The 21,149-nt window shown below is 43.3% G+C and overlaps 1 protein-coding gene across 4 annotated transcripts in view; it reads left to right on the top strand.

The window, feature by feature from the left end:
• The window catches only part of LOC113581997 (low-density lipoprotein receptor-related protein 1-like), a 98,616-nt gene that overhangs the window by 44,708 nt on the left and 32,759 nt on the right, over positions 1-21,149 (top strand). For 3 of the 4 annotated variants that reach the window (XM_081705531.1, XM_081705529.1, XM_081705530.1), the window contains exons 17-39: positions 20-145; positions 1,765-1,881; positions 2,589-2,669; positions 3,042-3,092; positions 4,231-4,398; positions 6,541-6,723; positions 6,849-7,046; positions 7,591-7,836; positions 8,965-9,162; positions 9,581-9,785; positions 10,163-10,327; positions 10,657-10,901; positions 11,773-11,904; positions 12,737-12,964; positions 13,165-13,339; positions 14,275-14,369; positions 15,177-15,326; positions 16,345-16,485; positions 16,710-16,835; positions 19,558-19,689; positions 19,853-19,987; positions 20,318-20,447; positions 20,573-20,699. In XM_081705531.1, coding sequence (XP_081561657.1) covers positions 20-145; positions 1,765-1,881; positions 2,589-2,669; positions 3,042-3,092; positions 4,231-4,398; positions 6,541-6,723; positions 6,849-7,046; positions 7,591-7,836; positions 8,965-9,162; positions 9,581-9,785; positions 10,163-10,327; positions 10,657-10,901; positions 11,773-11,904; positions 12,737-12,964; positions 13,165-13,339; positions 14,275-14,369; positions 15,177-15,326; positions 16,345-16,485; positions 16,710-16,835; positions 19,558-19,689; positions 19,853-19,987; positions 20,318-20,447; positions 20,573-20,699 — 3,554 coding nt within the window. The remainder of the gene's footprint in view (positions 1-19; positions 146-1,764; positions 1,882-2,588; positions 2,670-3,041; positions 3,093-4,230; positions 4,399-6,540; positions 6,724-6,848; positions 7,047-7,590; positions 7,837-8,964; positions 9,163-9,580; positions 9,786-10,162; positions 10,328-10,656; positions 10,902-11,772; positions 11,905-12,736; positions 12,965-13,164; positions 13,340-14,274; positions 14,370-15,176; positions 15,327-16,344; positions 16,486-16,709; positions 16,836-19,557; positions 19,690-19,852; positions 19,988-20,317; positions 20,448-20,572; positions 20,700-21,149) is intronic. The other variant, XM_035520618.2, reaches the window with a different exon arrangement.

Below are 21,149 nucleotides of genomic sequence, written 5' to 3' on the forward strand. Positions count from 1 at the left end.
TATTTCATTCTTCCTCTAGATCAGCACACATGTCCTGCTGATCGCTTTAAGTGTCAGAACAACCGTTGTATTCCCATGCGCTGGCTGTGTGATGGAGACAACGACTGTGGCAATGACGAGGATGAGTCCAACACCACCTGCTCAGGTAGGACAGCCACGCCCACGTGTCCATGCACATAGTCAAGCATCTACACACGTATGTCCATGCATATACAGTCACACTTTCTGTTGGGAGGACACTCTTGATGCTGTTGCCCAAAATGTATCGCTAGTTTAGGTACAAGTTGAAACAAACACATAACGTAGAATACTACAGCAGTTTATGCAGAAATCCACCCACCCAAAGTCTCATCCCTTGAGAAGTCCATACATGTCCTGTAACCTTTAAATTGCCTGTCCCAGTTTCCATTTGCTCAGATGTTTGTCAGAATATGTGCAGATAGATCTCGTCTTCTTTTGTCATTTTCATTCAGCCCCTTTTATCATTTAAAGGTCAGACAGCAGAGAGTTACTCTCTAGTACTTGAATACACCCCAGAGTATTGAGGTGTGAATACACCCCAGAGTATTGAGGTCTGCTTTCATCCTTCATTTCAACCTTTCCACCAGAAGCAGCAGTATTGTGTGAATGTTGTACTGCCGTATGAATGTTGTTTACATGTAAATACAGAAGTTTTCAATTCCATATTTGTATCAGTTCATGGACATCACCACTGGACACTATACAAAGGAACTGTAACTACTGTATAATTACAGTTTCTAGTACTATAGTAAAATGTTCTCCACTTTTCAGTATTACTGCCTGTCTTCATAAATGTTGGTCCATAAGTAATTGTACAGTGTCACACTTTACAAACTTATGCTAAATGTATTAGTCTAAAAGTAATTGTAGAGTGACGCTCTTTGCAATCTTATTGTAAAAGCCTTTGTCCAAAAGTAATTGTAGATTGACAGTTTTGGTTTATAGCACCAAAATTATGTTAAAGTGCAGACTGTTGGGTTTAATTAAAATGAATTTTAAGGATATTGTGGGAAGCCATATAGGAATTATACGCAATCATCCCCTTATGCGTGATGACTCCCCTGTATCTCTCAGTGAGCACTGACTGGGTTGTTCTTTGGGCAGCTGTGAGTTTTGATTCATTAGCTTATCTACAAGACAAATAAAAGATCTTGAGCTGATTCTAGATGGTACTGGATGTTTCTGGATTCTAGATGGTGCTGCATGTTTAGATTACAGGTTCTCAACTGGAGTCTGTTGATGTTGCATTTCAAACATCAGAGGAATGTAAGCTCAGTAAAGTGGACTCCTGTAAAGCTGACAAATTGGAATAAATGTGTTATAATAACTAATAACTAGAGTTAGCTATGTCAAAACTTGATAGGTCACTAAGAAGCAGGAGCTCAGACCACTGTAGTAATGGAGTGGATTAATTTCAGAAATGACCAGATTTTGAATAGTTGAAGAAAACTGTGTGGGATGAAGGTATAGATGTGTCACAGATGACTACCTTAATGGCTTATATCCGGCAAACGTGATTTGACCTGCCTGAACCCTACTGATCTGAAGAGAGTCCTGAATGCAAATAAAAGCTCCAGGAATGAGCAGAATCTGAACAGGTCCAACCCAGGATGAGAATAAGCAGCTTCTAGGGCACCATAGAGTAGACATCTATATCAGGTTTGTAACGATGATTCATTATGAATCACTTGTGCTTACAGTGCAAGCTCAGCCTTGGAGTTTACATTCTGTCCTGTTCCTCAGCACGGACGTGTCCTCCGAACCAGTACTCGTGTGCAAGTGGCCGGTGTATCCCCATCTCATGGACATGTGACCTGGATGACGACTGCGGGGACCGCTCCGATGAACCTGCCTCCTGCGGTATGCCCACTCACGCCCACTTGGCTTTAAGCATACTGGTTTTCCTGTAGCTGACCAGTGTACGTAGCACCACACCTCGGTTGGTGCTGGTGGCCACACAGGAAATGAGGAGTTTGTTTAATGGTCTGAACTGTGAGGTAAAAAGTGAGGAAAATGTGGCATACATTTTAATGTTTAAAGAGTTGTTAAATGTTGTTAAGCAGTTCTTAAAGCTATTGTAACCTCCTGGGTTTTATAATCACCACCTAAAAAAATTAACACAGTCTGGCTTTAGCTGAATTAGCCAATCATCACACAAAAGCGAAGGCTAACCACTGGACGAAGGCGTCTGTCGTGGGCGGGGCATTGGAGGAAGGTCGCTATGGAGGTTGTGGGTTTGAAGGGAGAAGGTGGACTCATTTCAGGGTCGAGTCGGAGTTGTAGGACTGAAAAACTGATTACAGCAGTTTTAAGTATTAAAGCTCCATAGTAACTCAAGCACTAATCTCCTAGCTAGGGTCACATGGCCTGAACTGAACAGTTAAATCATTAGACATTCATTGCTGCTGAGGAGCATGCGAGCTGTGCCACATGGATGCCTCTAGTGATTTATGTTAAACACTAGGTTAGTCTTTCGCTGTTAGATTGCTTAAATATATCCATCCGTTTCCCTCTGCACAAAGCGAGGCTGAGTTTATTGAAGGTGTACTTTGCGCTGTGTGTTCCAGCCTATCCTACCTGCTTCCCTCTCACCCAGTTCACCTGCAGCAACGGCCGCTGCATCAACATCAATTGGCGCTGTGACAACGGTGAGTACTCACCTGTCTCTACCTTCCTTACCACATGCTGGATCTGTCTGCTTGCCCTTCTCTCTCTCTCTGTGTGTGTGTGTGTGTGTGTGTGTGTGTGTGTGTGTGTGTGTGTGTGTGTGTGTGTGTGTGTGTGTGCGCGTGTTTGTGTTCGTGTTCGCACTCATGGTTTTTGCCTATGTTGCATGTCCTTGTCTGTCACCTTCATTCTCTGTAGTACCCTGTGTGTGTGTTGGGAGGGGGGTATATGCTTCCTCTAGGTTTTCTGTGTTATTGTTCATGGTTTCATTTGTCCATGTTTGTTTTGTGACATCATATCCTCTTCTCTGTGCCATGTCCCCTCTCCTCTCTCCAATTGGCTTGCTGTTGCAGAAAAGGATTGTGGGGACGGCTCTGATGAGTTGAATTGTCCAAACCCGACCGGTTAGTGCATAGATCAACATGCACCATAACGATGTCCAAATAGTATAGAATTAAAGCACAGAAAACATTTTAGTTGTGATTGGATATAGCTTTTTGTTTCCTATTACATAAAGTGAAGTCTGGAAGTTGCCATGGAGGCTCTCTTAAGGCTTCAGAAATATTCTTGGGTAGTAAAGTGATTAACATCGTTGTCATGTAAGGTTTTCTGCAGTTTAAAATGCAATGAGAATTTTGCATTACATATATGGTGTACTGTGACTGAGCAGTATACAGAATGCAAATTCCTCTTTTTCATGGTGCATGGTGTGATCTATGCAGTTTCTGTGATTAAATATTTTACTTTCAAACTGTGTGTATGAAAAATAAGTAAAATTGCAGACACTGCAATTAATTTGAATTGAATCAAACCTCTTCCCACTGTGGTGTCTGAAGTGGAGTATCTTCCATAGCCCTTTTCGACCGATGTGGAATGGGTTCTGTTCCAGTTTGGGCACCTAATTGTATCCATTAGACTACATGTAGTGTTCTTATATTTCCATGATTATTTTAATGTTTACTATTTTTATTTTAATATAAAACCACACACATTTTATATATATAATAACTAGTATATCAATAATATATAAAGTATAATACCTGTTTAATATAATTAATTAATTACATTTTTTTTTTAGATTTAGTTTCATTAATCGCTTCAGTTCAGGCTCAAGTTTGCCTTCTTTTTTTTTCCTGCACATTCAGCCTGTGACATATAATTTATTCTCATCACCAACATCACCAATCACAAACATCTGTAACAACAGTAAATATGCTTGCAGGTAACCTATGCGCAGGTAACCTATGCGCAGGTAACCTATGCGCAGGTAACCTATCCGCTCCTCCACCTTGTTACTACTTTTGCTTCCGTTGTGTAATGTCCTTCCTTGTTGATACTTCCTTGGTTCCAGTAAAAACTGGTTCAAACACTGGCCGGTTCTCTGAATGAAGCCTGAACAGAACCTTTTCGAGAATCAGTTATTTTGGTCGAAAATGGCTATTGGCTGTCCTTAAGGCTCTGGCGGAACTCCACCGTGTCTCAGGCGCCGCCCTGGGCGTTTCCCAGACAGCTGCGGGGTGGTGACGTCACGTTGCGTTTCAGACAACGACTGCGGCGACAGCAGTGACGAGGCCGGCTGCAGTCACTCCTGTTCCAGCGCGCAGTTCAAGTGCAACAGTGGCCGCTGCGTCCCCGACTACTGGAAGTGCGACGGGGACAATGACTGTGGCGACTACAGTGATGAGAACAATGCTAACTGCACCAATCACAGTGAGTTTCAGGGCCTCGTCCTCCTATCAGAGTGGGGGTGTTCTCAGCACTTTCCCCATCCTGTGGCCACAGTCAACCTCATAATTTAGTCAGCATCCCTGTAATTGGCCAATCATGAATTTATATGCATAATAAATAAAATAAGTCATTAATGTAATGAGACGACAGCTGCATGTGCAGAGCACCTCTCCATGTGTGAGGAGTTTACACACCCCCACTGGGTAGATGGCAAGTTTTAATGAAGGTCACATGACTCTAACCTTAGGTAGGACTTAATGTCCCCTTAAAAGCCATTTAGCTCGATGCAACGTTCCAAAGCACGCTTCTTTACATCCTTGTCTATGTAAGTGCGTTTTTCTAACCTGCACAACGTGATTTGTCGTTTTTAACTGTGTGGTTCCATTGAAAAGACTTTGACTTTTGTGCTGAGCACCACAGGACATCCACTGACCAAGCAATATCCAGGATGTCTTTTGTCTTCTCGTGGAACGAAAGTTGGTTTGTGCTGTTTTCAAACACCCCAGGTTTGAAACACAGATGACCATAGTCAATAAGAACAAGCTGAAGTCTGTTCAGTTTTTTAAATGTGTATAGATGATTTTATCTAATTGTGGTTTTGTGCTCTAGTGTTGACCTACTTGGCACTGCCCACCCCAAGCAAAGCCAGTTTTGCTTTTTCGAGCATGTGATGCAGTGTGTTGAAAAAGGCGCTGTGTGAACACTCCCTTACCCTTACACTCTTTATTCACAACACGTTCTCTCTCTCTACCTCTGAACTCCCGAGACACACAATTACACGTTTTCTTCCCTTCTTCACAGAAGGCCACAATCAAAAGAACAGCTTCTCCAAATTCTGTGAACAGCTGAGATGGGTTTTGTTTATTTATGTGTTGATTTATTTATTAGGCATGTATTGAGTTCAAAGAACCAGGAAAGTGCACATTCTGCAATGGTGTGAATATCTCTGGTTAACTCAAAAATACTTAAAATACTTTAAAATACTGAAAATAGTTCATACCTTCATTGTGTGTCTACAGTAGCTTTAAACTGAGTTATGTATGTGATTTATTTTGTTTACTATTTCAAATAAGTGACCCTGGTCTTCTCGCTCTGATATATTGCCTACGATATGTTTCATAAATCATTTTTCAAGAATGGGTGAACAGTTTTCTAATAGTGTTGATGTGTGCGTGTATGCTCCTTTGTGTGTTCATGTGCATTTACATTTATGACATTATGTGCACATAACAGTGTATGTGTATGTGAGAGTACACTATTGACTAAAAGAAGAAATGTCAGTGTTATAATGATGTTTTCAGGAACAAGGCTTGTTAGCATAATTTGGCCTTGCACCCTAGCCCTTACTGCACTGCTGGCCACCAAACTTTTTGGTTCTGGTTCTAGTAGTACTAACTTAAGGCTGTAACTGAAAGATGACCGCTAGAGGGTTAACAACTCAGGGTTAGGGTGAATCAACGCAGGGATAGGGTTTAACAACTCACCAGGGTTCTACCAAAAATACATTTATTAATAAAAGAAGCACAGCAAGCATAGTTATCAGAACTGAGGACATATCGGGTGAGTTACTAGTCCCCTGTGGGTCGGAGGAGACTCTAGTGGATGAAAGGAACCTTTTAAAATGTGCAATAATCTGATCATTGGCCTACGCCACCAACACGTGGTGTGTATGAGGACAACAGACCTGACCAGGCTGCAGGGCACAGTGAGCTACATTTATGACTGCTCTATAATGTGGATAAAATATAGACAAGCCACGTACAGAACCACAAACACATACAGTTTGAAGAATCAACACTAGACATGTCCAGTAGCAGATAACGGATGCATTGGTTTAACAGAGTTTTGCCCAGCTGTGTCTTACTTGGTGTCCTTCATCCTTTGTTCATGAGTCGTGCAGTAGGCCAAGTGGCTTCTCCTGGTGAAACCGTTTTTACATGTTAGTTATGGAGAGTCACTGGAGAACATACTCTGTTCAGTTGGAAATAGGAGGTTGAAATGAGAGGAAATGGGAGGTTGTCAGAACACTGAATTTTTCCTGGTGAAATCAAGTCACCTGCCACTGTCTCTGTGTCTCACGGTCTTTCAGCATGATCAGTTTCGCCAAATTCCCCCTCCCCACAGCAACCCGGCCTCCTGGCGGTTGCCACGCCGACGAGTTCCAGTGCCGCATGGATGGTCTGTGCATCCCTCTTCGATGGCACTGTGATGGTGACACCGACTGCATGGACCTGAGTGATGAGAAGCACTGTGAGGGGGTCACGCACATGTGTGACCCCGCTGTCAAGTTTGGCTGCCGTGATTCTGGTGAGGATTCCTGGGTAATGTGGCAGGTGCCGAAAGCCCTGTGACTTTCCGTCTTTTGTGTGCTTTTCTTTTCTTTTCTTTTCTTTTTTTAAAACAGCGCCAATTAACGTCTGCTCGTACCACAGCACGCTGCATCAGTAAGGCATGGGTGTGTGATGGAGACAGCGACTGTGAGGACAACTCTGACGAGGACAATTGCGAGACGCTGGTGTGCAAGCTGTCTCATCACGTGTGCGCCAATGACACAACTGTCTGTCTGTCCACTGAGAAGCTGTGCGACGGCAAGGACGACTGTCCTGATGGCTCTGACGAAAAGCTGTGTGGTGAGAATGAACTACATTACCCATAATCCCACAGTCCAAATTTCTCTATCCTTTTTTGTCCTTGCTTCAGTAGGGTAGTTTGTTGAACAGTTTCATGTCACAAATTTGGTGTTTATGCATGCTGTTTCAAACTGCTGTTGGAAGGATTCCTTTATTGAAATTATCAGGGCAGGTGAAGAGTGAACTGGTGGTTTAAAGGTCTGTGTGTTTTTGCTGTGTGGGCCATCCTGTTGCACTTAATTCCACAATTAGTAGGTAGGCGAGTATTTGACAGTGTCTCAGAGAGAGAGGTCACACCATCCAAATACATTATGGGATGAGGTAATATGTTCCATCAACTGTACATTATAGGATTAGGGAGTGTATCAAACGGATAATAAGGGATTAGTGAATATATCAACTGTACATTAGGGGATTAGAGAGTATATCAGATGTACATTTCAGACTGTGGAACAGGTTTATAGCATGATTGCTTCAGTGATGGCAGAAACACACTTCTTCATTGTTTCCTCCTCTTCCTCCTCTCCTGCACTGCCACTGCCAGACCTCTGCTCCATGGACAACGGTGGCTGCAGCCACAACTGCACAGTGGCTCCAGGTGAGGGCATCGTGTGCTCATGCCCGCTTGGCATGGAGCTGGGTGCCGACAACAAGACATGCCAGATCCAGGGCTTCTGCGCCAAGCACCTGAAGTGCAGCCAGCGCTGTGAGCAGGACAAGTTCAATGTGAAGTGCTCATGCTATGAGGGCTGGATGCTGGAGCCAGACATGGAGAGATGCAGGAGCACAGGTACAGCACAGGGAGGGGGAGATGTTTGTGCGTCCAGAACGCCTGGGTCACCTTCTGGGCCTGTAAAAACACAGTTTGAGACACAAACCAGTGAAAGGTTTCTTTGTTTTCCTTATAAATGAGTAAATGGGCTGCATGTGTCCATTAAATCCATTAAATAAAGTGAATGGAGGATTTTGCTGATGTTTCCTGTGAATAGATGAACGTTCATGGCAAAGGCAGGAAGAGCTGATGAAAGGAGAGAAACAGAATGAGGAGTTGAGACAGCAGCTGGGGGTTTGGGTCTGGTCCCAGGATAAAAACTAGAGGCGGAGATTCTCGGCTTTCCCACGAAGTCGTGGTGTTCTGAGATCGCAGTTTACAAATGAAACGTTCCTATTTTATCAGCAGGGAATAGTTTTGGTTTAGGCTTTGGGTTAAGAGTGGATGGGTGGTGTGGGAGACAGAACAGGGGCATAGCATAGTGAGTGGCTCAGTTACTGAAATGGCACAATATAAATGTCAAAAGACATGGAGGAGGAGAGGATTTGTTTTGGCAGGAAGTGCCGTGGTTGCCGTGGTCGCAGAGGTTCCATCAGCCAATCAGTTAACAGATTTTGTATCCTTGGAAAAGCTGAAGAGAGAAAGCTGTGGGTAGAGAGAACAGTTGTGTTTTACATGCAGTAAACTGTTTGGATGAAAACCTTATGAAACAGATATTTGTTCTCACAGGATTCTAGTTCTTCCTTTCAGGAGCACAGCTGATGTGTTGCTTCTGCGCTCCTCTAATATCTCTGTTGTGCAGATACCAGGCAGTCATGCAGTGTGACTTTGTTACAACTTTCCTTAAACATTTAAAAAAAAAAAATTTCCTTCTTTTTTTTCCCTACAAATGTCTTTACCCTCCCATCATATTTAATGAAGAACTTAAACACTAAGCCATCGATGATTAAGGTTTATTAAGGAAAGCCTCTGTCTTGGACGTGCAGTTTTCTTAGCACAGAAAAAAAGTGGATGTCAGCATTGAGACGTCTTTGAGGTGTAGTCAGAAAAGAAGTAAATGAGCCAACACCAAACTCCGGACGTGTCTTCCCATTCTTAGACTCCCTTTCTGACTCTCTCCGTGTGTCCAACCGTCCTCTCACACAGATCCGTTCAAGCCGTTCATCATTTTCTCGAACCGCCATGAGATTCGCCGCATTGACCTGCACCGGGGCGAGTTCAGCGTGCTAGTACCTGGCCTACGCAACACCATCGCACTTGACTTTCATCTCAACGAGAGCGCCCTCTACTGGACCGATGTGGTTGAGGACAAGATCTATCGCGGGAAGCTGTCCGACAGTGGTGGTAGGACTTATAATAGCCCTATAATAGGGAATACGTTTACAAACATATTAAAACGGATTTCATAAAGAAAATATCCAGGTGACAGTTGTAATGTAAATGTAAATATGTACTCAACCTAAAGTAGAAACTTTAGGTCAGTCATGAAATTACTTTCTGTTTCAGTCATGCAAACATCAGACCATGCAAATGCAATCAGTCACAACCAAAATAGTCACATTCAAAAGGGTGAAACCATCACTCAAAGGTTAATCTTCTGGGGAGGTCATCCCTCTCATTAAAGCCCAGTCAGAGTGTTGCACATTTACATGCCTTCACGCGTGTGTGTGAACACACGCACCCGGCTGTGTGTGTGTTCTGGGGCTTCTTTTTGGTCCTTATGTATGATTAGCAGTCAGATGATCACGCTTTCTCTCCGCAGCTCTGACCAGCTTCGACGTGGTGATCCAGTACGGCCTGGCCACGCCTGAGGGACTGGCTGTGGACTGGATCGCTGGGAACATCTACTGGGTGGAGAGCAACCTGGACCAGATCGAGGTGGCCAAGCTGGACGGCCGCATGCGCACCACGCTGTTAGCTGGAGATGTGGAGCACCCCCGAGCCATCGCCCTCGACCCCAGGGAGGGGTATGCGCCCACGCCCTGCTCCCGTTCAGCTCACGCTCTGGCCACGCCCCCCTGGTCCCATTACTTTCATGAAGCACGTTTAGGTCATTGGTATCAGCTACTGCTGGTGGGCGTGTCACCTTTAACAACCTCTAGTTCTTGAAAACTGTATAGCAATATTTACATTACATTTTCATATAATTTGGACATGGAATGTCAATCATCCCTTTTGACAACAGTGTGTGTTTTTCCATATTTACCCAGTGTACACAGGGTCTGACATTCTACCTCATAAACTCTCTCCCTCTTTTGCTGTTGGCTTCTCCCTTTCTACAAATTTACCAAAACAATTCCACATCAAAGCATCTCATTCTGTTTTTTCCTCACGGCTCTGGCAGAATCCTGTTCTGGACGGACTGGGATGCCAGCATGCCACGGATCGAGGCTGCTTCCATGAGCGGCGTGGGCCGCCGGACCATCCACAAAGAGACGGGGAGCGGGGGCTGGCCCAATGGCCTGACTGTCGACTACCTGGAGCTCCGTATTCTCTGGATTGATGCCAGGTTCCTCCTAAGTGTCTCGCAGTTTGTGTAGTGTCGGATGATGCATTCTCACCAAAGATAATTATACAGGAAATGCACAGCAGCAGTCAATCACACTATGAAAACTGATATTTTCATGTTTTCATGTTTCTTCTTCTCGTAGTCTTAATTTTATCCTGTCTTGACATCCATCATAGATGATGGAAAGAGAACCTATTTGGACATCATTCTCATGTTCTCCCCAGGAAAATAATTAATATACTACATGAATATAATGGAGCTCATTAATATACTACATGAATATAATGGTGCTCATTAATCTTGTTTTTTTCCCGGCTCTTCTCCTCTAGATCTGATGCGATCTATTCTGCCAAGTATGATGGTTCCGGCCTGATTGAGGTTCTTCGAGGACATGAATACCTGTCACACCCGTTTGCTGTCACAGTGTATGGGGGAGAGGTTTACTGGACGGACTGGCGTACAAACACTCTTGCGAAAGCCAACAAGTGGACTGGGAATAATGTGACTGTGGTACAAAGGACCAATACACAGCCATTTGACCTCCAGGTTTACCACCCATCAAGACAACCACAAGGTGAATGAGGTTACCTCTTCATACAAAATGCTCACTTGTGTCGGGGAAATTGATTAAAGATGTGTAGGTACAAACCTGCTTGAGACATTAGACATATCTCTGCATGAGACATTAGGTCTCCAAATGAGACATTAATCTTAGTAGATGCTTTAGATTGGCCTTGATTCCTGTGGATTGCAGTATCTCGTAGGCGTTTCTGGTGGTGTCTCATAGTTTCTGGTAGGCTCTTGTAGGCTCTGGTAGTCTCACACAAACCTTTTGATCTTTAATTCTCAAAGCTCTAGTATGACCTTTCCACATGAAGCAGCTTTAAGCTGGGACACAGTGAGGGGTGCCGGGTAAAAGTATGTGTGAATTTTCCCTCACACTTCGCACTCCCTCACTGCACAAATCTGTGTAGCCTCAACATGGACTACAGACAGATTAAATTTGTTGGCCCTTAGTGCTGGTTTTAGACCCTTTAAGAATAAGACTATCAGAATAAGTTTCTGAAGTTGTCATGGCTCTCTGCTCCAATGCAGACTCAACGGTTCTCACGGGAGCATGCAGGTAGACGACATGCAGCTGACCTTGTAAGGGCAGGTTACTCGACAGACTCCATCGTATATAGAGCAGCACGCTCACTGTTTGAACAGCCACCTTAGGGGGGACTTGCATTGTAGTCAGTTTGGACTTCAGCCTTTCAGCACAGTCTGTCATACCTGGTCTGATGCTGTCCTGCTGTCCGCCTGTCCTTCAAGTATTTATTAGGATACTGAGAATCCTAAGTTTCATTTACAAGGAATAATTTTGTTTGAACAATCAGTGAAAAATCTCCTTTACTCCAAAGGTGGTTTATTATAAATGTCCTGGTTTATGTTCTGTTTGCCAGCCCCTAACCCCTGTGCAGCTAACGGTGGCCTGGGTCCATGTTCACACCTCTGTCTGATCAACTATAATCAGACTTTCTCCTGTGCCTGCCCCCATTTGATGAGACTGAATTCAGACAACCTCACCTGCTACGGTAAGCACCAGTTTTTCAATCTGTCCCATTATTTCATGATTGTGTCTCAGTCTCCCAACTCAAGAGCTACTTGTACCCAGTATGTCATACACTTTTTTTAAATCAAGATAATTCCACACAGCAGAATGTAACTCCTGTCTGAGGGGGATGAGAGTTTTAACACATTTAGCCATTTTGGGAGGCAGGTAGTGGGATGCTGTGCCACTATAGCTTTAATGTAAAAAACAACATAAACATGTGTTACTGGAACTTCACATTTGCAAAGGAGAGTTTTAAATGTGTTAATGTTCTGGAGACAGTGGCTCTCTCTGACGAACTAAAACTAGACTTTAGGTTTCCAGATCCATCTTGAAATGCAAACACAGACCAAAATGCCTCACAGGCTTCCACAGCTATGGCCTTGTTTGTCAGTGCAACCTTTCAAAACCTTTACTAGTTATTGAAGATGAATTTCATCTCAGCAGGTTGCATCCTATTCAGTCTTTGAACACACACATGCACGAATACGCACACACGAACACACACGAGCACACTTCATACTCTGGGTAGGCCTATATGGGATTTGTGAGGCTGTAACTAACTAGATATTTCTGGAGGTAATGACTATATGTAGTAACAATTTTCTACATTACTAAACAAAAAGGAAAGTTTTGGAAAGTTTTATTTGAGTCATGTTGGATTTGTAAAAGGCACCTTACCTTGCCAGCTTGTCCTGACCTGTGTTCATGCCACTATATGTCTTTACATTTTCAGGTCAAGAACCATCCTGACTATGTAGAAATGGTAAACGGACACAGTCATGCTTGAGCCATTCTCTGATCTCTCCTCCCAGAGTCTCGTCAGTTCCTGCTGTACGCTCGTCAGATCGAGATCCGTGGGGTGGACATACACAACCCCTACTACAACTACATTATCTCCTTCACGGTGCCTGATATTGACAATGTGACGGTGGTGGACTACGATGCGCTGGAGCACAGAATCTACTGGTCTGACGTCCGCACGCAGACCATCAAAAGGGCGTTTGTGAACGGCACAGGCATTGAGACTGTTGTCTCCGCTGGTATGTCACACTTATTTCTGTCTGATTCAGCCATCCAAACTTTTAATTCAAACACTCAGTAAATTATATATTTAGTTTAATTCTAATTTAATTCTAATTTATATTCTTCACATGACCTCATCATTCCATTACATCCTCTTTGTCTTGCTTTGCGTGTGTGAATGCTTGCATGCTGGTTTGCATTTGTGTTGCCCTCACAGATCTTCCAAATGTTCACGGTCTGGCAGTGGACTGGGTGTCTCGGAACCTGTTTTGGACCAGTTATGACACCAATAAGAAACAAATCAATGTGGCCAGACTGGACGGCTCCTTTAAAAATGCTGCCATTCAGGGCCTGGACAAGCCTCACTGCCTCGTAGTGCATCCAGTCCTGGGGTGAGCCACCTGGACACATACGTGCCTCTGCCATTTTTGCATCTAATATAGTATGGCATGAGGTGAGAGAATAACTGCATCACACCCTGTTTGGGTAATAGTGAACCTCATAAATGGTGGTGGGTGTGTGTGTGTGTGTGTGTGTGTGTGTGTGTCTGTGTGTGTGTGTCTGTGTGTGTGTGTCTGTGTGTGTGAGAGAGCTGGAGAGGCAGAGATAAACGGGTATTTCCCTCTGAAATGCTTGACTTTCTGTAGGTATTGAGGCACTGCTGGAAAGTTTCGTCTGTGGCTTCTCTGGTACAGGCTGAAATGAGGCTGTAGAATGCTGTGTTGTCGGCTATGTTTACTGTTCCTACCTATGAGCAGAAGCCAGACTAGCTGGAGGTGTTTGTGTACAAACAGTGAACAGTTGGACACTGATGGCTTTGGTTTGCCCTGTTCTTGTTAGCGGATGTGTTTTGTAGGCAGGCTTCATGTCCGAGTCTTCCTGTCAGTGTAAAGCTTTGGAGAGAGTTGGAGGCATTCAGCTTTGACACACTGCAACTAAATCAGCAGGATCCAATATATCTTCACCAAAATGCCTTGGACCATGGTCCAAGGCACTATGTTGCTAGGGGCAACACTATATTCATTAAGTGAACAGAGATATGAAGGGGTATTACATGGGCTCATCCTTCAAATATGTGTATTGATCTGATTTTACAGAGTTGAGTAACCCTTCATTCTTGATCCGCTCTATAGAGTTGGGTATCAGCTGACTGCAGTGCTGAGTGTCATTTTCGAAATTTTCATTTAAACTGTGAGCCAGGGATTTTTGCTGTGTCCAAATTCATGTGAAGTTCCTTCTACTTGCTTCACCATGCTGAAGGTTCATGTAATTTCAGTGTCTGCAAAACACCAATCAGTTCAGTATTTTATTCTTCTTAAAATTCTAGAAAGCTGTACTGGACAGATGGGGACAACATTAGTATGGCCAACACAGACGGAAGTAATAGGACTGTTCTGTTCACCAGTCAGAAAGGACCAGTGGGTAAGTGGCAGAGGTGTTTTTTTAACTCTTGTGCATGAGTAATCTCATTAGCTGTTTTGATTTGATCATTAGACACAATTAAAATTGTGTTCATGAGGTCCAATGTATAAACAGCCCATGTTAGAATACTCACTCATATTCACTACCTGGAATAATTAAGCTCCGAGCCTGTTCTGACTTTTTGACCATTGTTGATGAGTACAAGAGCTGCCTAACTGGGTGCCTTTTTGATTGATATGTAAAATCTTAAACCACTAAACATTAACTTTGCAAGGCATTTAAGGGGCAGCCTGTTCTGAGGTTCTGGTGCTACAAGAAAACATACAAAAAACTAATTAGGATTGTTTGTTTGCTGGCAGTTGATGGGCTATTGTTAAACTGTTATTTAGATTTTTCCCATACCTGTCTGAAAACTTGAAAGGACAAACCATAAACATTTCTAGAACACTTCCTCTGGAAAATGTCCTTGAGTCCAGTTAATTGGTCCAAAAGGCTCATGATTCTTGTAGTCTGTCACTCAGCCAGGAAACAAAAACCACTGCACCACTGACATCTGGACATGTGCACACTCACACGCTATGATTGACAGGGAACGTCAGCTTTCAGATTCTTGAGGTGAACAGTTGTCTCACGTCAAGGGTTGTCTGTCTCCAGCTATCTGATGGAGGCCTTCTCACTACATTCTCTTTTCCTACGTGTGCCTCAAATACTTACGATGCCTGAATGTCCTCATAGGTTATAGCATCTCCTTGTGGTTTGGAGGCTCATTGCATGCATTTCACACCTTTTCATCTCTCCACACTGCAGGCTTGTCCTTAGACTTTGACGAGGGCCACCTGTACTGGGTCAGCTCTGGTAACAGCACCATCAGCCGCTGCAGCCTGGACGGCACCGCCCTGGAGGTGCTGGAGGGCGTCAGAGGCAAACTGGGCAAGGCCTCTGCTCTGGCTGTAATGGGTACGGCATAGACAGTGTTGCACAGTGTTCACACTGGTCTTGGAATTTTTGGAATATCATGGAATTTCAAGCCTGTTCCAGACAGATCAGGAAAATCAGGAGATTTTCACAATTTTGTCATCTTTAAATTTGAGTTACCATATATCAAAATGTTTTATATTTTTATGCTTTTCCTGTACGATGGGAGTTTTGTTACGGTTATTAGTTTTTTTCACAACCATTTAACAAAGATGGCTTACATTTCCGTCTACTACAGGTCATAGAAATTCAGCCTTTTGGCAGTGAAAGTCAGGAACATTCTGGGATTTTAACACACTCCCATGCTTGAGAAGAAGCACAAACATTTTCCACTGGATATTACAGAATATTGACTGCCATGGCGATTAGAATGACATCCGCCTGAATAAGGCTTTAGAGTGGGAACCTGGCTACAGTGTTACAGGATGTTACCATGTTACATGTGCAGGATGTGCATTTTCAGGAAGGTTTAACCAAACATGTAATATAAGTTGCCGTTACCAAAGCAATAGTCCTGCTAATGTCTGTAGCATTCCGCCCACTCTCGTAAATGCCACGCCCTCCATGCACAACTTTCCCAAAGACATGCTCAAGTAGTGGTTAGCCTCAACTTCTGACTGAGCACACAGACATTTACAAGTTAGAAGGACTGCCCTCTTGTAAGTTTCCAAACTCGAAATTTTTAAAAGCTGGTTATGGTGTCTAGGACCGATGGAAAGATTTTCCCCCAGGAGACATATTTTTCAGTGATGGGTATCAAGAAGCAAGAAAAACGGTTAAACTTCAAGTTCAGCACCTCAGAGCTTGTCCTTAAAAGAATAGGATCAAATTTATGGCCACACACAATGCAACATTTATTGCTTTTGACATCTGTATGAAATGGAAATCAAACAACCTAAAAGAATTTGCAAAAAACAATCACTTTAATTTATAAGTATTTAAACAATCTCTTGGGAGTGTTTTCTTGGTATTCTCCTGTCTCATGCATTCTGTTGCTTAGGTGACAAGCTGTGGTGGGCGGACCAGGGGACAGATCAAATTGGCATATGCGATAAGAAGGATGGCAGCAACTGGAGAGTTCTGCGGAATAACACCTCACCCATAATGCACCTGAAGGTCTACAATGAGACTGTACAGACAGGTGGGGTGAAGGAGGGCGTTTGGGGATGTTCCTGTTTGTCACTTACATGTCCCTCTGCATCTAGGATAATTCACAATATAGTCTCTGATATCCCAGTTTCTGGTCGTCTTTCACTTGCTCATTTGGGGCTTAGACCTGCTTCCTGTAAAACTGCTTTCAGGCAATAAAATGTACACTTCTATAATTGATTTGAATTTAATTCACTACTTCTTCTAAATGTTTAGGTTCCAACATGTGCAGTGATAATAATGGAGACTGTTCTCAGCTCTGTCTGCCGACATCTCCCTCCACTCGGGCCTGCATGTGTACTGCTGGATATAGCCTGAGGAGCGGAGAACAGTCCTGTGAAGGTATACACACACACACACACACACACACACACACACACACACACACACACACACACACACACACACACACACACACACACACACACACACACACACACACACACACACACACACACACACACACAGAGCCTGATGAGTTGACAACAGTCCTGCGAAGGCCATCAGCACACTCATAGTTTGCAGTCATACTTGCACAGACACAGATGTTGCAGGGCTGAATAATTATGGACAGCCATGTGTCTAGAAGTGAATCACTGGTACCATAAATAACTGCATTTCTCCGTTTCCTAGTGTATTAGTGAAGGAAGCTGGAGTGGCTTATTTTGCTAGTTTATTTTCTTTTTCAAAGAGAATTCCAAAAACCTTATTTGGTACTATAAACAGCATCATCTCTCCACCCCTGCACTGCTGTGTGTTTCCGTTGATGATTGTAATAGATTTCATTATTTTTTGATAAGGATTTGGCTATTAGGTTCAGTATCCAGCCTGTAACCTGTTTACTCAGTATTAGTCCTCCTTCACGTCTTGTGCTGGACTTTTTCCAGCCTGTCAGTTTGGAGGATCTAACAGATGTGATGTGAGAATGCAGACTTCTTCTAGCCCTTTGGATGTAATTCCTTTTTCATTATTTTTAAGAGTTTTACCTAATTTTGGTTTGGCTGTGCTGTCTCTTATGAATTTGTCGTTGACTACAGAATTTGATCCTCCCTATTTTAAACATGCCATCATTCAGCTTTTAACGACAAACCCCATTTAAACCCTGCTGTGCTTAAGAACTTTAGGCCTATATCTAAACACCCATTTTTAGCAAAAATATTAGAGAAAGCTGTGGCCAAACATCTCTGGAGAGACACAGCATTTACGACAAGTTTAAGTCTGGTTTTTGGAGATGACTTTCTACCGAGACCGCACTTAAGAGTCTCAAATGATATTTTAAAGTCTTCTGATGTGGGTAGTGGTGCTACTCGACCTTAGCTCTGTGTTTGACACTGTTCACCATCATGTTTTAATTAAGAGCTTATGGGACTGGGTGATTATACTATTAGTTTATATCTTATCACATTGAGAGACGTTTTTCTGTATATACTGGTGAGTTTAGGTCTGTGTCCTCGCCACTGTCCTGTGGGGTCCAGCAGGGTTCTGTTTTGGGGACCCATGCTATTTTCTTTATATTTACTGTGTCTGGGACAGATCATGGAAAAGTTTAATATTGCATATCACATATTTGCCAACTTTTATTGTTCATTCAAATCAAAGTCTTGAACATTTGTACTCTGCTGCCAACTATAGCATCTAGATGTTTTATTTGATCAGTCTCTGTCTTTTGACACCCACATTAAGCAATTGACCAAGTCTTGTTTTTTCCACTTGCAGAATATTAGCAAATTGAGACCTGTAGTCTCAAATAAAGAGCTCAAGATGTTCATATGTGATTTTATTTAATCTCTCAGTGACGACCGTAAGGTTCTCTTCTCTTAGATCGGCTCTAAATCGTCTGCAGGTTATGCAGCTACTACTATGTCAAAGAGACAATCCCACACAACCCCCTTACTGAAATCTCTCCACTGGCTTCCTGTTTTGTACAGAGTATAGTTTAAGATTCATACTATTACATAAAGAGTAATGCCTGGTCAGGCCCCTGGCTTGCTCTCTCAGATCAGGTGACCTAGGTCTTTAACGTGTCCCTCGGATCAGATCAGGTGAGCTAGGTCTTTTAACGTGTCCCACAGACATGTCTAAAGACTCATGGAGATGGAGAATTGAAAGGTGTGTATTTTAAACAGGCCTTTGAGTAAATCCATTGCACACGGCTTGTATGTGTGTGTTGCTGTTTTACTGAGATATTGTGGTTTTATGTTGCATTTTGTCCTAATTGGGATTTTACTATCCTCTAATCTGACTTTAAAGTTTAACATTGTGACTCTTGTCTAAAATAAGTGCTATATAAAAAGACATTATTTATTTGTATATGTGTCTGAGGAGACACACACACACACACACACACACACACACACATAATGGAGGTCTGTTGGGGATTACATGATGTTCTGTTCAGATCTTTGATCTGCAGATCAAAGTTTAGCACAGTGTCTGCTCTGGTGCCAAACCAGAGGGACTCTTATCTAAATTAGCAGCCTCCAGACATCCATGTTTAATTATGTCCTCTACACCACGTTTATTAAAACAAAACAAAGGAAAACCAAGCACAGTATTGTAAGCACACATGGTTTCCAGCAGCAGCTGTTAATTGCTTTCAAAAGAGGAATCCAGAGGAATTTTTTTTGTTGCGCTTTGGCATTTGTGTAGAGGACAATGTACAGAGCTGGTTGAGAGAGAAGCACTCTTCATGCAGTGCGCCTCAAGACCTTCTATGCCCGCTGGGAAGTATAGCAGGAGAATGAGATGCTCTGCGCCAAAATGAGAATTAGATCTAAACAGGGACTGATACCACATTGTTATCTTTGTGTAATGCTAATTGTATGTGAATAGCTGTCATCCTTTGTTTTCGTAGTACCATTGTTGGCATTCTTATGACACGCAGGGGCTTGGTGAAGAGTCACAAGTTGTATTAGTTTCAGTACTATAATCATGATTGTTTTCCATATACAGCGTTTGGCAGATGTGCTTATCCAGCGCTTGTGTGTGTGTCTGTGTGTCTGTGTGTCTGTGTGTCTGTGTGTGTGTGTGTGTGTGTGTGTGTGTGTGTGTGTGTTGTTGGAAGGGGTGGGCTCCTTCCTGCTCTACTCTGTACACGAGGGCATTCGGGGCATCCCACTGGACCCTGCGGACAAGTCTGATGCGTTGGTGCCAGTCTCAGGCTCCTCTCTGGCAGTTGGTATCGATTTCCATGCTGGTGAGTGTGTTCCCATGCTGGTAAGTGTAATAGCCTGTACTGGGTGGCTGTGTCGTATTATGGTACACCGTACACTGTTGAAGAGGGAAAAGGGTCCATGCAGGACAGGACATAAACTCCAGTCTCAGTGTCCTCCCTCATATTTATGGTTGTTGTCTCCTAGAAAATGACACTATCTACTGGGTGGACATGGGACTCAGTACTATCAGCAGGGCGAAGAGAGACCAGACCTGGAGAGAGGATGTCGTCACCAATGGAATAGGCAGAGTCGAGGGCATTGCAGTGGACTGGATTGCAGGTTTAACAAAACGCACAAACACCCCACCCGCCCCCCCGCCCCCAAGGGAAAAAGAAAACTATTGAAATTTATTGAAATGCTGATATGACCTCTGACATGACCTCTCAAGTATGTCATGCCACTGAGATAATGTTTCGATGCCATATCTTCTATGATAAGATTAGGTTGTGTCGGTCTTTGCATAAGTACTGATTGCGTAACGCTTCACTGCACTTTCGCACTAGGTTATGGAATTGGGCTTCTGTGGCACACACAACTGTAATGACTTCCTTGTTTAATTTGTCTGTTTTAGAAGAATCTGAGCTCATTTTACATTTCCTGTCCCCACAGGGAACATATACTGGACAGACCAGGGCTTTGATGTGATCGAAGTCGCCAGGCTGAACGGCTCGTTTCGTTACGTGGTCATTTCCTACGGGCTGGACAAACCCCGAGCCATCGCTATCCACCCAGAGAGAGGGTGAATGGTCTCTCTTGTTAGCCTTCACTATTCACCCAGCACACGCGCGCATACACACACGCGCGCACACAAACCCATACATTCCATGGCTTTGACACACTTTGCTATTGGTGGTGTGTTTCCAGGTATCTGTTTTGGACAGAGTGGGGTCAGTACCCGCGTATTGAGAGGTCTCGTCTAGATGGTAGTGAGAGGGAAGTCTTGGTCAATGTCAGCATTAGTTGGCCCAATGGCATTTCCATTGACTATGAGGTATAAGAACACACATCCACAGACTCTTAATCCACAGACTCTTAATCCACAGACTCTTAATCCACAAACACTTAATCCATAGACTCTTAATCCACAAACACTTAATCCATAGACTCTTAATCCACAAACACTTAATCCACAGACTCTTAATCCACAAACACTTAATCCATAGACTCTTAATCCACAAACACTTAATCCACAGACTCTTAATCCACAAACACTTAATCCATAGACTCTTAATCCACAAACACTTAATCCACAGACTCTTAATCCACAAACACTTAATCCATAGACTCTTAATCCACACAGGTGAATATTTAGTGCACTAAGCAGGCTGTGTGACACATGTCTGTCAGGATTACATATAACATGTGCATGTACACACACCTTTGTTTGCGTTCACCCCATCTCAGCCATAGACAAACGCTTTCTCACGTGACACCTGTCCAG

This window comes from Electrophorus electricus, chromosome 22, assembly GCF_041902795.1.
Source record: "Electrophorus electricus isolate QZ-2024a chromosome 22, ASM4190279v1, whole genome shotgun sequence".
Lineage (NCBI taxonomy): Eukaryota > Metazoa > Chordata > Actinopteri > Gymnotiformes > Gymnotidae > Electrophorus > Electrophorus electricus.